Source organism: Leptosomus discolor, chromosome 7 (genome assembly GCF_034619465.1).
Source record: "Leptosomus discolor isolate bLepDis1 chromosome 7, bLepDis1.hap2, whole genome shotgun sequence".
NCBI classification, from domain to species: domain Eukaryota; kingdom Metazoa; phylum Chordata; class Aves; order Leptosomiformes; family Leptosomidae; genus Leptosomus; species Leptosomus discolor.
The window spans coordinates 49,153,061-49,168,483 of record NC_141397.1 but is presented as its reverse complement, the minus strand read 5'-3'; the positions used below and the strand labels follow the sequence as shown (position 1 = coordinate 49,168,483).

General features: G+C 45.4%; 1 protein-coding gene across 1 annotated transcript; it reads right to left on the bottom strand.

Annotated features, from left to right (window-relative positions):
* Positions 1-664: 664 nt before the first annotated feature.
* CHST2 (carbohydrate sulfotransferase 2) lies at positions 665-1,960 on the bottom strand. The gene has a single exon (XM_009960930.2). It carries the CDS (start codon positions 1,958-1,960, stop codon positions 665-667), a length of 1,296 nt encoding a protein of 431 aa, XP_009959232.2.
* Between the last annotated feature and the right edge of the window lie 13,463 nt (positions 1,961-15,423).

The following is a 15,423-nucleotide window of genomic DNA, read 5'->3' as shown; positions in this document are numbered from 1 at the left end:
ACATTTGTGAGATCTGTACTTTTTCCTGTGAGAGCAGCTCCTAATCTTTGAACACATCAAATGTTGCACTCCAGCCCTCCACCCTCTAAAAAGTCCACATTGATATTTTAAGCAAGCATCCCCTCCAGCTGTACATAAGTAACACTGTAATTCCCAAACAATTGAGGTAATAATAAAAATGAATATCATTTATTGTTTTTTTATTACTATTACGTCTGAACATTTGCTTTCACACAGAAGTCTGATTTTCAGCATTATGCTTTCCAAGGGCATCCCCTCTGCACCAAGACAGATAAAAGATGCATTAGGAATTGTGCGAGAGTTTTTGTTATCATCTTCAAACCCACAAAAACTCCATAAACAAGATTTTGGTACAGAATGACTGCCTGGCATTTTAGAGAAGGGGAAAGGGGCTTTACACTTATTTTAGTTCCACTTTTTTTTTTTTTTTTTTAAATCGCATCTAACCCAATGCAAGGGCAGAGGGGTTAAAAAAAAAAAAAAAGAAAAAGAAAAGAAAGGAAAGGAAAGAAATCATCACATTACTGTCTGTTACTCTTCAGCAGTCTTTGGAGGAAATCAGAAACCAGGCTGCTTTTCCCAGCTCCCTCCCTCACTCGCGGCAGCCGGAGCAGCCCCCCTGCCCGGCGGCGGCGCTGCCCCGTCACAGCCGCGGCTTCCTGAGCAACGTTCTGCCGAGGTCCTTCACCTCTTCGGGGCTGCCGACCCTCTCGTAGCCCAGCAGGGCCATGGGCTGGTGGCAGTACTCCTCGACCTGCTTGATCTGCTGGTAGCTGAGCGCAGTCCTCCAGGCGCTCAGTGCCTGAGTGGCGTTCCTGGCCGACACCACGAAGGGCTTGGAGGAGTAGCCGGGGCCACTGGTCATATTAAGGGCAAACTTCTCCATCTCTGGGCTGACCGCCAGGTTGACGAAGCCGTACACCTGCCGCAGGGTCTTGATGGGCTCGACCACCAGGTCCTCGTAGCGCACGGCCATGTAGTTGCCCTGGAGCCAGTCCGGGGGGTGCAAAGCAGTCTGCAGGGTCTTGGCCATGCTGCTGCAGATGACCTCCATGGCACCCAGGGCATGGTAGTCCGAGCCGCCCCCCCCCTCCTTCTTCCCGCCCAGCTTGTGGCCAGCATCAAGGAAGGGCATGCGGTGGATGCGGGGGTCCCGGCTCCTCACCACCTGCAGGCTCTCCCGGATGAGGCCGTGCCGGGACTTGATGCGGGAGCTGGCGACGGCCCGGGGGTCCCGCACCAGGTGGATGACTTTAAGGTCCAGGGTCGGGTCCCGCATGAGTGGGGCGAGGACGGCCAGGTCGAAGACGCGGACGCCCTTGATGACCAGCGTGCGGTACTTGTGGCACTCCTCCTGGAAGCGGCTGAGGCGCTGCGGGGGGCACTTCTTGCACACCCGGTCATCCACCATGCCCACCACCTCCTTGCGGTAGGCCGGGCAGAGGGGCGAGGAGCAGATGACCTTGTTGGTGGCCGCCCCGAAGATGCCCAGCGTGGTGAGGTTCTTGCCGGCACCCGCCGTGCTGTAGAGCTGGAAGACGGAGAGGTCGCAGCGGTACAGGGAGCTCAGCATGTCGCGGGCCGCCCCTTGCAGCGAGACGGCGTCCCCGGGGTACAGCTTCTGCCAGACGTGCCACACCGGCTCGTAGAGAAAGAAGACCTCGGGGTTCTGGTTGAAGAGCTCCCCGAAGAAGGACGACCCCGAGCGCCAGGTGGTGAAGACATAGACCAACTGCCGCCGAGCGCCCGCCGGACCGCGGCTGCCGGCCGGCAGCGGCGGGGGCGGCGGCGGGGGGCGGTGGCGTGGGGCGGCCGGGGTCTCCCCGCAGCGCCGCGGCTCCCGCCGCCACTTGTACTCCAGCAGGTTGAGGGCGGCGAGGAGCAGCAGGAGCGCGTAGCCCAGGCACAGCGCCAGCGCCTTCCGCCGGCACACTTTCATGCTGGGCGGCAGCGGGGCCAACTGTTGCTCAGCGCCCCGGCGCCCCGGGGCCCGTGGCGGGCAGCAGGGCGCACCGCCCCCGGCGCCGTCTCCCGGCCGGCCCCCCACGCCCGGCCCGCATGGCGCAGCCGCCGCGACGGCCCCGCCGCCGCCCCCGCCCCGCCGCTGCCCTACTTAGCAGCCAAGCGGCCACCCGCGCTTCTTCCGCGCCGCCATCGCCGAGCGGCCGCGGGCGCCGCCGCAGCCCAGCTCACGGCGGCCGCCGGGGCGAGGCGGTGCCGTGCTCCGCTCCGCCCCGCCCCGCAGCGCGGCCGCGGGAGCAAGGGGCGGTAACCGGGAAGGGCGGGCAGACCCCTGCGCTGCACCGCCCCGCCAGCGCGCATAGCGGCCCCGCCCCGCCCCGCAGCGGAGAGTCACGGCCGCCGCCGCCGCTGCGCAGGGAACCACCGCGGAGGTGCGGCCTGAAATGGCGGCGCCCCGCCCCGCGCTCCCCATTGGCGGCCGCCGCTGCCACTCTCGCCGCCGTCCCGCGCCTGCCGCAGTGCCCCGCCGGGCCCGGTGCGCCCCGGGGCGGCGGGGTTGGCGGTGGCGCTGTCCCTGGCCCCGCCGCGGCCCCCCGCCCGGCATCGGTCTGCAGCGCTCCCCCCGCCCCGTCCCCTCCTGCCTGTCGGGAGAGCCCGGCCTGCTCGGTAACAGTAGGCTCTGAGCCACCGGAGCGCGATCGGCGCGGTTAAGGTGTTCCCTTGCGGGGGGGGTCCGTCACCCCTGCCCCGGGGCGCAGGCTCCGCCGCGGGTTAGCCTCGGGCGGTGAAGCTGCGCTGGGAACAGGAAACGGGAAAAACAGGAGGGGTGACCCATAAACGGCCCGAAAGGGTTAAGGTCCCGGCTCCGGTCCCCGCACCGCTAGCAGGAACCCGATTTTCTCAAGGGCCCTCTGATAACTTCTCCAAAACCAGAAAAAAACCCACAAACTGGATCTTCCTGATACAGCTGGGACAGAAATGCCTCTTCCTTCGGGTCTTAAAAACACCTCCCCAGCCGGTACGAACACCCGCTCCCTGCAGCCCTCGGGTACCCGCCGGTTCCCCTGGGCTGGCGCCGCCCGGCCGCCGCAGGGCCCGTGAGCCGGGGAGGCCGCCGCGGGCAGAGCCGCCCCAGCCCCGGTCCCGAGCGGGCGGCGAGCTCAGCGCCCAGGCGGGCTTCCTGCCGGGGACAGGTGAGGAGAGGGGCGACCCCACCCTCACAGGGCTCCGCCTGTGCTCGGGAAGAACGGGGAGCGGAGGCTGCCCCTGCCCCGGCCCCAGACCAGACACCCGGCCCGGTGGTGGAGACAACCACCACCCTGGGGTGGGGGGTTTGTGTCACATACTAGAGGGACTTCTTCGTAACTTCCCTAGCACAGCGGTGTACGAGGTCCAACGTAAGCGGTGGTGCATCTCCAGGCAGCACCCGTGCTTTAAAATCGACACACATCGCCAGAATGCACCCCAGAACTGGGCTCAGACACAGACCCATCCCTCCACGATGGATGGCACTGATGACAGTTTTTGCTGGAACATTTTCTGAACAGCACGGGTCTGACCCTACAGTACATGCTTTGACACATGAAGTGGGCAAGACACAAGTGCAGCTGGTGCATGTCTTGTCTGGTAGCACTCTACTTAAAAAAGAGAAGAAAACAGTACAATAGGGTGAAGGAGCTAAACGTGTAAGCAAACTTTATATCCCTTCTCAAAAGGATTTCTCTACTCCTTCCATATTTTCTGGAGGGATATTAACAGCCAAGCTGCCTCTATGGAAAAGCTTAAGAGCCCCTTCCAGCCTCAAAGCAAAGGGTAACATCCAAAGCAGAAGGGCTGCCCTCGTCCCTGCTTGCTCCTCCGAGCCACGAAGCTTCGCAGGGCTGGGTGGCAGTGTGCAGGGAGCAAACCCCAGCCCGCAACAGTACTGCCACCCACGCCCCGCTGCCCTGCGTGAGGTGCAGCGATCAAACCGCTTGGGACAAGTCGGGAATCATTTCACAGGCTGCCAGTAACGCTGATAATCAGTATTAAAAAGTTGCTGTGACTTTTCACATAGAAGTAACTTGTTAATAGCAGAATTTAAAGAGCCACTAAATATTTGAGAAGTATCTGTATTTCATGAAACAGTGAGGAGGAAGGGGAAGCATTTAAAGCCACATTCTGCAAAAATAATTTGTATCTCATTGGGAAAAAAAAAAAAAGCAAAGTTCAAACCTGATGAGCTTAAAACAATTAACTTGTAACTTTTGAAACAGTACATAATGAAAAAGGATATACCTCTGAAGCACTTTGCAGCATAAAACTCTTCCAGTTATTTTATTTTATAGTCCTAGTCCTTGAGTTCTTCACATACAAAACAACTTCTGCTTATATCCCTTTTATGAAGGTATGGATCAAATATTTATTTGACTTTACATGCCCACTAAAAATGCAGTGACCTTCACCCAGATAAAGCAGAAATGTTTATTTTGAATTTTGGAACAGTCTGTAATAGCATCAATTAGCCTATATTAAATGATGAGTAACAACAGCAGTACTGAGACACCATCGTTCATAAAACAGTATCCCCCACCAATATTGTACTGCAGCACCAGTGCAATAAAGGATAGAGACTACAGGGAGCAAAACCAACTCATAGCAGTGAAAAAAAAAAAAATCATTAAAATACCATGAAGTTCAAATTAATCCCTTCTTTCCATTTCATTTGAAGATGGGTATGAAATTTTGTAAATAAACCTACAAAACCATCTCCAGTTCTTACACAATTTAAAATCTAGCACACAACAAATAAAGGTAAGCAAACATGAACTGCAAGTATAACATTTGAAGTGTCAAAACTAATCAGTAAACCCAAACATTAAAAGCTGTAATTGGACTCTGCACCTTCCCCGCTGTTAGACAGTGGTTAGGTCTCTCTGAATCAGTGAGTGTACGAGCACTGACAGTAACACTGCCTTCGTTCTACTGCTCCACCTCCACCTGTGAAAACATGGGTCCAAGCAGCTCTTTAATTCGACCTACACACTGCAAAATGGAATCTTATTTTTCAAAACTGTAGTTATATATGTATTTATTCCATGCAGGTGGACTCAAGCACCCATGCAGAACCCAACTGAAATCAATCAGGTTCAGTGCAGCTGCAATATTCGATCCTCTGAGAACAAGTTTCAGACCTGATAGTCAAGTTATCACTTCAAGCAACCCAATATCAATGAATATTTAATAAGTTTATACGAAAGAGATTTATGCAGCCAACTTTCAATTCACATCAAGTTTGGGTGTTTTTTTTTAAAATCACCTACACATCTGATGCAAAGTATTACAAACACAGATTGCAAAAAACCAGATCACTCACTCCGCAGATCTGTTGATGAAGCTGAGGCACGCTGTTTCAGGCCATGGTCATCATATACAAGCAACTCGTCTTAAAGGGATTCGGAACTTTGCTTTTTCTTCATCAGTCTGAGATTTAAAGTATTTGCTGATCTTCAAGAGTAAGAGTGCAGGCAGGCAAGTGGGCAAGAGTCCCCATCAAGAGCTGTAACCGTGAGTTCTTGGCTGTGCTGCAGGCTGGCAGGTACCAGCTACCTGGTAAGGCACAGCAGCGTGTGCAACCAGAGCAATGGACTGTAACAGCAATTTTGATTGCCACAAGTAGCTGAGAAGTTCAAACACACCCACCCCCACACACCCCTCCAAGTTTAATAGAGTTGTAAAATGTAGAGAGATTGTATCAATGAATCAATCATCTCTTTCGAAGTGTTAGCAAAAATCATCGCCAAGCAGCTGGCAGCTAAGAACTTCTCTTGGGTTTTGCACTGAAGTAACGAAAAGTTATGTAGACTATCATAGTTTTTGGTGCAAAACCAAAAGAATGAAAACTTAAGTGATAAGAGCCATGGTAAGTGTGTGAAAGAGGAACATTCCGCAGCTGAACAGATACAGCTCTGCACAAATTCGCTCAGATACTTCAGTGTATATTTTCCACCCTCTATTTTACTTCATGATGGTCTAATTTAGGCTCATTAGTTTCAGTATACTAGAACACTTATGTCAAGTAATAAAACTTTCCTTTCCACTAGAAGTAAAATTCACCATTGAAAAATAAAATTAAAAGCCCCACACACTTAGTTCTAGGCCAGCTTCACTTTTTAAACATTACATCTCGTTTGCTTTGAGAGAGCAGAAAAGAATGCGTCTTCTCCTGTGCACAGTTACACACTACAACCCAGTCACATCTCAGATACAAATAAGGCGGCTGTATTTACCTCAAACTCTGCAGCAAGCAATGCACAAAGTGAGGGGTAAGTAACTGTGAATAAAATCCTCCAGTTTAAACTATGAGGGAAAAAACCTCATTTTTTGCATTTAATGCTTAAATATTTTGTTACAGTTTAATATTTTATATTTGGTAATTATATTTATTATTTTTACATGTAATATTTAGACAACCCATATCCTGACTAGTTGAATGTTCTTCCCACCCCCAAGGAATACCACCCCAAGATTCCCCCTCAACAACACTTTTTTAATGCAATGGGGCTGCAGAAGGTTTGATCCTTACTGGAACACTTCCCAACTTGGTATTTTTATGCTTTAAGACTTGCCTTTCTCGTGTTCACAAGGATGGAGCGGGCACAAGATGACAAAGTTTTTCCTGAAGTCAAACTTCAGCAAGAATTTATCTTTTACAACAAATGATTTTTGGATGAAAGAGGGAGGTTTTTGCTGTTACAAACCTAGCATGCAGTAAGTTCTGCGTGTTGATTAAAAACTCCTATATCTAGCCTACTCTATCAGGATAAATATAGATGCTGAATTTCTCAAACACTGCTCATAAGTGAGATTCTTAAAACTAAATCACAAGTTATAGATAGCAAAATGTGAACAAAATTCATACAAAATTGGGTAGCTGCCCAAATTTGGAGATCTATGAATTTGTTTAAGACTATTTTGGTATCGCCACTAGAAATGGGTCAGAAAAATCTGCACAGTAGCATTTAAATTGCAGATATTTGTATTTTGCACCCTTCCTTTTAGTACTGTGCATAACTTCTAACAGCTTGTTTGGTCTCATGCAATAGTGGCAGCTGATTTCCCTCAAAACACACTTATTTCCACTAATGCTGAAGTTTTCAGCAGCCATTTGATTAAGCAATGGGTGCAGCAATCTGCCTTCTAAAGTACTCAGTTTCTCTTGGATGTTCCTTCTGAACTGCAGAAGCTGTGCTGCAGAAAACTGGCATGGACCAAAATTAACCCAGCTAGTCATAAACCACAAATACATAGCAAAGTAGACAACCTATCTGCAGTAAGCTTTTGCCCTACCTGCCACCCCCCACCCCACCTCCCACATTTCTCCTTTATATTCACCTCCAGTTGCACAGGTGACATTTTGAATAAAGTTAATTTCAATAAATATTTATAAATTCCTGTTTGTGCAGCTAAAGGAATTCCAGAACTTTATGAATGTCCTGAGGACATTGCAGTGTAGTTCAGTCTCTATTTAACTTTTATTAAAATTAGAAATCTTTTCTCAGCTGTTGTGTAACTGTTTTGTGCTCTAAAGGAAATTAAGAGATTCTACTGTTATAACCACGTACCTTAAAACAACGGGCAACATAACATTTCACATCAAGAACTTCCAAAACCTTTAGCACATCACACGTCAGAGCTACCTCAGCCACAGACATTAGGGTATCTCTCTACTCCCTACAACAAAACCCACGCACCTGGGTTAATTAATGCCTTAGCACCCTCCATCCCAATGGTTTGCAGCGCCCAGGAAGCCCTAAAACTCTTCAGCTGGTCAGTGCATCTCTCCCCCTGGTTAGCATCCCCATACCAGGGCTGTGCTGCGCTGCAGGGTGCTGGGGGCCTCACTTGCCTCTTGCCTCCCCAAGGATAGCAGGCAGCAGAAGTCACACAACAGCGTCCCCTTGGATTTAAGCATTCAGATGATGAAGCAAAATAGTTGGTCTTCATTAGACTACAGGTTGGACTCATTTAAATCCCAAGGAAGAGTCCCCAGTCCTTGTCTTAAAATTCAAATACAGAGTTCAGGGCAAAAGAGAGTGAGAATGCAGTGTTCCTCACATAACTAACATGCACCACGCTATAAATGACTGTCTAGGAAAGGTCTTGAAAGTAATCCATTGCATTTCTTGAAAACTCAGTGACTAACATAAATCATTCACTGCTAACTCTTAAAAATCTTCAGGATTTGAGGCTGGCATGAAAGATGAGCAAAACTTCCCTGCCTAGAAATCAGGCTTTATTGTAAACTTTACTCTTTTAATTATCTAGTATAGTTACCCTCTGTAAAAACAGAGGATGAGAATCCACAGCCCCTCAATTTGCACAACAGCCAGAACTCAATCCCAGTCTCAGGTCTTAAATTTTATAGCCAGTTCTTTTCCAGATCTTGCCCGAGGCAATATTCTCCATTCAGTTAATCAGCAGACAGTTCTTTCTCCATAGTGTAGGGAAGATAAGCTAAAATGCCAGGAAAAAAATAAGTCACTAGCAACCCAAGAGATACAGATGTTATGATGAAAATGACCAGTAACAGCTGTAATAAAAACCTATATACCATAAGTTCAGAAGGTTCATCTCATCTCATCTCTGAGCTTCTCTGTTTGCAACAGCGCAGTGTTAGCTCTCACAGTATCTAGCAGGTGAAGACATCTGGCTAAATCATTCCTGAAACATCAAAGGTGCACCTTTTTAGCATGGCTAAAAAGATGAAAACTGATTTCCACCTCTAATGATGACTTTGATAATGATCTTGGAAGTTGAATCCTGAGCACAGGCTAATTCCCTGATCCATCTTCCACAAATCCAAACTGTATGCATGAATTCCACCCTCCTCTTCCCACACCAGCTAAATTTTATACCCAGAGCAGTCTGTCATAAAGAACTAATCTATTCTGCTAGGTTAAACCTTTTCATGAAAGATTTCTGAGACCTATTACATAGGCTGTATGCTTACCCTTTCTCCATGATCACTCTTCTACAGGCACACTAACCATACATAAATTCTAATGGCCAAAGTCTCAGGCCTAGGTCTAGCCTCAGAAGGCCAAGCAGCAGAATCAGGAAACAGATTCTACACTTGCTTGCAGGCAACCTCTTAACAAGGTCTTGAAGAGTAAAGCTGACGGTCTCTATTTAGGGGAAGCAGCTAAAGGAAGTTTTCCAGTTCACACAAGAGTAAAAATAAAAATAGAGCAAGTAGGTCCAGAGATATCACAGCATACTGTGTTTCTTGACTGTGAGCTCTAAGTGAAGACTGTTAGTAACTAGGACTTGTAATCTCTCCCAAATGAACGCTCTGGGCTCAAACAACATCAAAAGTTCATATTACAGCCCTTCCCATCTTGTGGGGGCATCTGAGGTCTCTTTCCTCATTTGGTCTTTCACGGATCTTGCTGAAACTAAATTATCTTGGAGGCTTTTGCTCCTCTCAGATTTGACTGATGGGTTCAAGTGTCACTGGAGAAAAAGCAGAGACAGAGAGTGGTACAGCCGGTGTTAACAGCTCACTGCTGCTAAGAGGATGGCCCCAGTTCTGCATTTCCTTCCCCCCATGCACCTTGTCACATAAACCTGCCTACCCTGTGCTCGTTCTACCTTTCCACAAGGAAAGTGGTCAAACAAGTGCTAGAGCTGGTGGTGGGAAAACAATAGGAGTAAGTCACCAGAGCAGTGAGCAGGATGCAGACAGCAGCATCGATTCAGCCCATCTTATCAAAAAACATGCTCCAAATGAAAATACCATGGATGGAGTTGCATGTTACAAATGAACTGCTACCAAAGATGAGGACCAGCCTGCTCACTGTCTGCCCCTGTTCCCTGCACCGAGACAATTCAACTCTAAGCCAGGAGAAAGCCAACAAAGTGAAAACAAGCACACACACAAAAAAGTGTTTTCCCTTAATGAAGTGAGATGGCTATGCACAGGGCACAAAAGGCAGCAAAAGGACTGAAAAGTCAGAGAACAGGAGGCACAGACAAGGCAGGAACAGGACCTGCACCCCACAGCAACAAGCTGCGACATGGGCCCAGCCATACCACACAGCCTCGCACTACGGCATGACAGGGTCTCCGTTTCCTTCGCCTGATGTTCCTGCAAACCATTTCAGGTATTGAAAAGCAGCTCATTATTCTCAATATCTGAGCAGCAGTTCCAAGTGGGAGGTTTTCTTTGTTCAAGAGAGGATTATACAAGCAACTACACACTGAGCAGCCCACGCCTCATTAATGAGTTTCTGAGAAGCACAGAGGTCACTGTTGACAGTAGAACAGCAGCAGCAATTACAGTTTGACAACACAGGCAGAATCGTCGTCAACCAGGAGAAGAGCTAGTGAGGCCAAGAAACTATCCTTAGCGTAACACACACGAACATCACTCTTTTCCAGGTTAAAAATAAAACCATTTCTGGATATTGGCAAACTGACAATTTTATTGCCACCATGTCATTTGGAAAATTTTCTGCATAAAATACAAAACCAAAAGCAAGACAAAAAAGTTCATGTGAAACTAGCATTTCCTCTTTAAATAACCACAAACAGAAAACTTTCCAGCTTATGACAGTGTTACACAGTAAAACATCCCTGCACAAGATGAGACATCAGAAGTGACAAACAGAACAGGCTTACCCATAAAAACTGACTGTGCTGACAGAAGCAGGTGGAGGAAAAAATAGTATGCAATTGTTTAAGACATCTGCATCCTACATGGGAAAAATACACGTGGACAAAACTGAATTAGCCTACTTTTTTAGTTATGATTCTTAAAAAAGTGGCTGACAAACCCAGGAGCAGCAGTTACAGCAGCGGCATGAACTGGTGGTATACTGAAAGTCCTGAATAGCTCATGCAGCAACAAGAACAAAAAGAATTTTTCAAATACTACTATGAGCTGTTTTAATAAAATGTAAGTTTGTGAACAGCCTTATTCATAAAATTAAACTCTGATGTAATTTTCAGGGTTTGATTTCTAATACCAGGTTTGTAATTTGATAAATCACATGATACTGACCATCTAATTTTAAATAAAGAGAACTGCAAAATTCTCATCTAGATTATTCCGCTGCTGCTGTCTTCGGCTGTAGAGAATTCGCTTCTCTTGTTGCTCCTTCACAACTGCCCCAAAATCTAGATGTTTCAACAAAGAAAATGCATAGAAAGTAGACCAATCTTTACTAAAAAGGCAGCAATTCAAATATCCTTCAAAACTACCTGTATCTTAATGCAGCCAAATATATGTGTCCTCAGTAAGTATTCAGTGTAGACCCACAATAGTTCAGAAACGTCTCACCTCAAATTCCTGAAGCAGCTACGTGAAACTACAGCAAGTCAGCAATCTAAAACTAGGTACAGAGTTCAGACCTTAATCCATCTGCAGAAACACAACAATACTTCTAATTTTTATTTATTAAAAGCATTAATTCCACCTAAGGACTGTAAATGCCTGTGGAGGAAGAACCCACAAGCAAGTTGACTAAAGCGATCAAAGATGCTCAGAACAGAGTTTTGGCCATTTTTGGCCGATCTTGCTTTTCTCATCACAAGACCCTAGTTTTCGAGTCATGTTACAAGAACTCCTTCAAGATAGCTTCCTCTTACAGGCACAGTTCAGAGACAGCACTGTTTTCTTTTCAACATGCCAAGAACACGCCTCAAACACTGGTTGATCCCCAAGAACCCCCTAAGGATATAACTAGATTTCCCATTTTAGTGCTCTGTAATTTAGATGTCCCAGGCAGTCCTCACGCCAGAGTGCAGGTCTGATGCAATTTTTACACAACTTCAGCTATAAAATCTGCCTCTGAAATTTATTAAATAAATGTATTAAATAAAACCACGTTTGAAAGCTATCCCAACGGTGAGGATAACTGTAAGTTCATAAGTGAAAAAGTACAGGAGTAGTTTTACATGCAGAACAACTCAAAGGACACAATAATCCAGCAACTTCAAAGGGTTCACACATGCTTGGGTAGAGCTGCTCTGTTAGTACAAAAGGTGGTCTGTAAATGCAGACAGCAGGAGTATATTTGGTGTAACTGGGACAGATGAATTCACATTAGTGATAGTTGCGATTCTAAATATATGCTTTGGAAAACATAATTTGTTACCCTTGTTCATAAGTGGTTTATTCTTACACTTCAAAACCTCCAAGGGGAAGGCAGAGGGAGAACACATGCACAGTGCCTAGTGCCCAAATAACCTGACATTGACTTTCAGAAACCAAGTCTTCCTCAAATAGTATTACAGAACGTATATGCAGCTGGTGTGCAGAGCAGTCAAAGGAAGTTGGAGTTTAAAAAAGGCAGTTCAAATATAAACACTTCTGTAACACTGGTAAGGAAAGATTTTAATCGTCTGAAGGAGACTCTATGCAACCAAGTAGCTTTTCTCCACAGAGACAGGGCCCACATGCTCAGAGCGTGAGAGTCTAACTCTTACAGAGACACTCACAGGGGTCAGGACTGGTTCAGAGAAAACAGAGATGAACTTGCAAGTCCTACCTAGAAAGCCTTCACATAAACATCCAAGTGCCCTATAGAGTGCTGGGTAGCCTTCACCAAAACGTATCAGCACGACAGACTGCACTACATACCTGGGAAGGCACCACGTATGTTCTGCTTCTGATGCGATCCCACACCGAGATGGGCCTCACCAGCTGCTATTTCAGGCCGCAGGGTGTTACTCAGCCGCACCAGAACTGAGCCGTAGCAAGCTACACTCCGTTTCTCTGCTTCGGATAAACCTAAACACTAAAGCATGAATATTTACCTCCAATATCATCCATAGAGCAGGGCAGGAGAGGACAGAGAAGCCCCTCACCCACTCATGCCTCTGCCCCCCTCCCCAAGTGAAGGGTCGGATGCTCACTGACTGAGAGGTGTTACAGGATAATGGACGCCCACTTCCTGTAAAATCACAAAAAACATTTGGAAACACTGGACCACACCTCCTCAGGTCAGACCTTTTTTTCACAAGGTCTCATCTGAATGCTACTCCCCGAATCCCAGGATCAATATTTAAATTACCCCTATCCTATATCAACTACATGATTTTTCACCATTTCACCCCAACAAGCTGCACAAACACAAGTTACACTGTAATGGCACACTGCGACTATACCTTGTCACTGCAACACGACCTAAGGAAAAAAAATTTCATAGGCAGTATAATTTTCAGTCTTCAGTATCAATTTGCATCTTTTACAAAAGATTTGTTACCAGACATTGGCTGCCCTCCGCTTTTCTTCGTAGAAAAGCCAAGCTATAAACAAAACTATTTATAAAAGAAGGGAAGGAAAATTAAAAGAATAAGTAGGATCAAAAGATGTTCTTTTCAACAGGAGAAAAAGCAGCCAACCTGTTAAGGACACGGATTCTTAACTGCTCTTAAAAGACTATTAGGCAGAAAACAGCTTTTCTAAAGCCCAGAATACAAACAAGAGGCATGAGAATGGTATTTAGAAAAATAAAGATACTGAAAAAAGGTATTGCATAATAAAGCTGTTACAAAATGAAGTCTAATGGGTGTGCTCCTTTAGCTCTCCAGCTACTCTGCTTTTTATAATCACTGATGAGAATTTTCTAAAAGCTGAAATCAAAATTAATTATTGAAAAGTATGGCTAACCTATAACGCTAAGTGCTTTCCTACCCTGAGGATTTTTAGCTATTAAATGAAATACACAACTGATTCTGCAGATAGAATATTCCTGTGGCAAGCTATCTTTAGTCTCACTTTACCTAGAACATTGACACTCATCACTCCTCCATTTATAAACAGTTACAAGACAAAAGTAATAGTTTTAAAGACGTTAATCCCATCTGAAACTACCTTCTTCCTATTCTCAAGTCAGGATTCTCCCTGCCCCAACTGATTTTAGTACCTACTTTTTGCTCTAGAAAACCTTACCTAGTCTGTGCCAAGTGTGAATACACATTATTTAAGGAAAAAATAACTTAATTTCTAATAGTTTAGCTATCAAAATCTGTGTATCTGAAACACCTTATGTTATAGGGAGAAAGAAAAATATAAAAAATAAACTCTGCATATTTCTACAACAGATTCTTTATAATGCAATATAAACAGATATAAAGTGTATTTTTTTCTCATTATCAATGCATCTATTCAATAGTCATTCTAAGAAAGTCCTTACAGTACACATGCATTCTCCATACTTTCAGTATTCCAGATCATCTCTCAGTTCTCATTAGCAAAGAGAATTCTCTACTTAATTCTCACATTTGCAACAATTTATATAATCTTATAACAAAGTCTCCCATCAGGAAAAAAGAGGAGAAAAAAAAATATATAATTTTTTAAAATTAAATACGCACGTTTTTCAAAAGACCTTTTAGATGCCACTTCTGAAAGTGTTGCCTCTTAGGCTATATACATGTACAACATAAGATTTGCCCGGCACATTTACAAAATTCTAACAATGTAAAACCTGTAGATACTCAAGTACAACAGCAGGCCATCATCCAGCACTCTGTGCCTGTAGTTAAGTACAGCTTTTGCTTTTAGAAACAGTTCACAGGAGGCCAGATCCCTTTTAATTTTATGTTTTTATTACAATCTCCCCATACCTCCAAATATAAACATCAAACCCTCCCCACTTCTCATCCCTCCCCGAATCCCACTCACAGAAAGGCTGCATGATAAGAGACCAAGGTGAAGCAATTTAAAGCCACATCAAAGCCTAACACACAGAACAGATTTGGAGAAGGGAAAGCCCACCGTTAAAAAAAAAGTTAAACAGCCCCTTGATTCCAAAATATTAATAAATAAAATATGTAATAAAAAATTATTTTTTTCCCATTTTGAAGAATTACCACAACAGAGGAACAATTCAATAAAATAATGTAAAAGCCATTCTTTTGGAGTAAAAATCCGTTTCGGAAAACAATAGTGTACTGTAGGATGCAGTTATTGTACCTATAGTTAACGAAGAAGTCACAGAGCCTCAAGCTTCCTGTCCTTTCATTGTTCCCTATGCGTGCCATAAATACGGCTTGTTATTGATACATCATATATATATGATATACATACGATGCATCTCTGCAGAGCCCCTTTTTTAAAAATGAACAAAACCATTAATCTGGTGTCACAAATATTCCCTGCAATTAAAATGGAGAAATGCGAAGCAAAGATTAACTTGTAAACCTTATCACGGTAGGTAGCAGACTGCTCAGCTGTTCTTACAGTAAAATACCATGGTAGGACAGAAAACCCATCCACTGGATTCAAAAGGTGCTTTTATCTGGATAGTCAAACTAGTGAAAACACGAACAGAACTATCACTATACTGAAAGATCTAAGCACCATAGTATGTCTGAAATACACAGTACTTCCAAACAAACTATGAATTCCTCTAGAGATCTGTATCACCAGCGGGGCAAGAAAACAACATC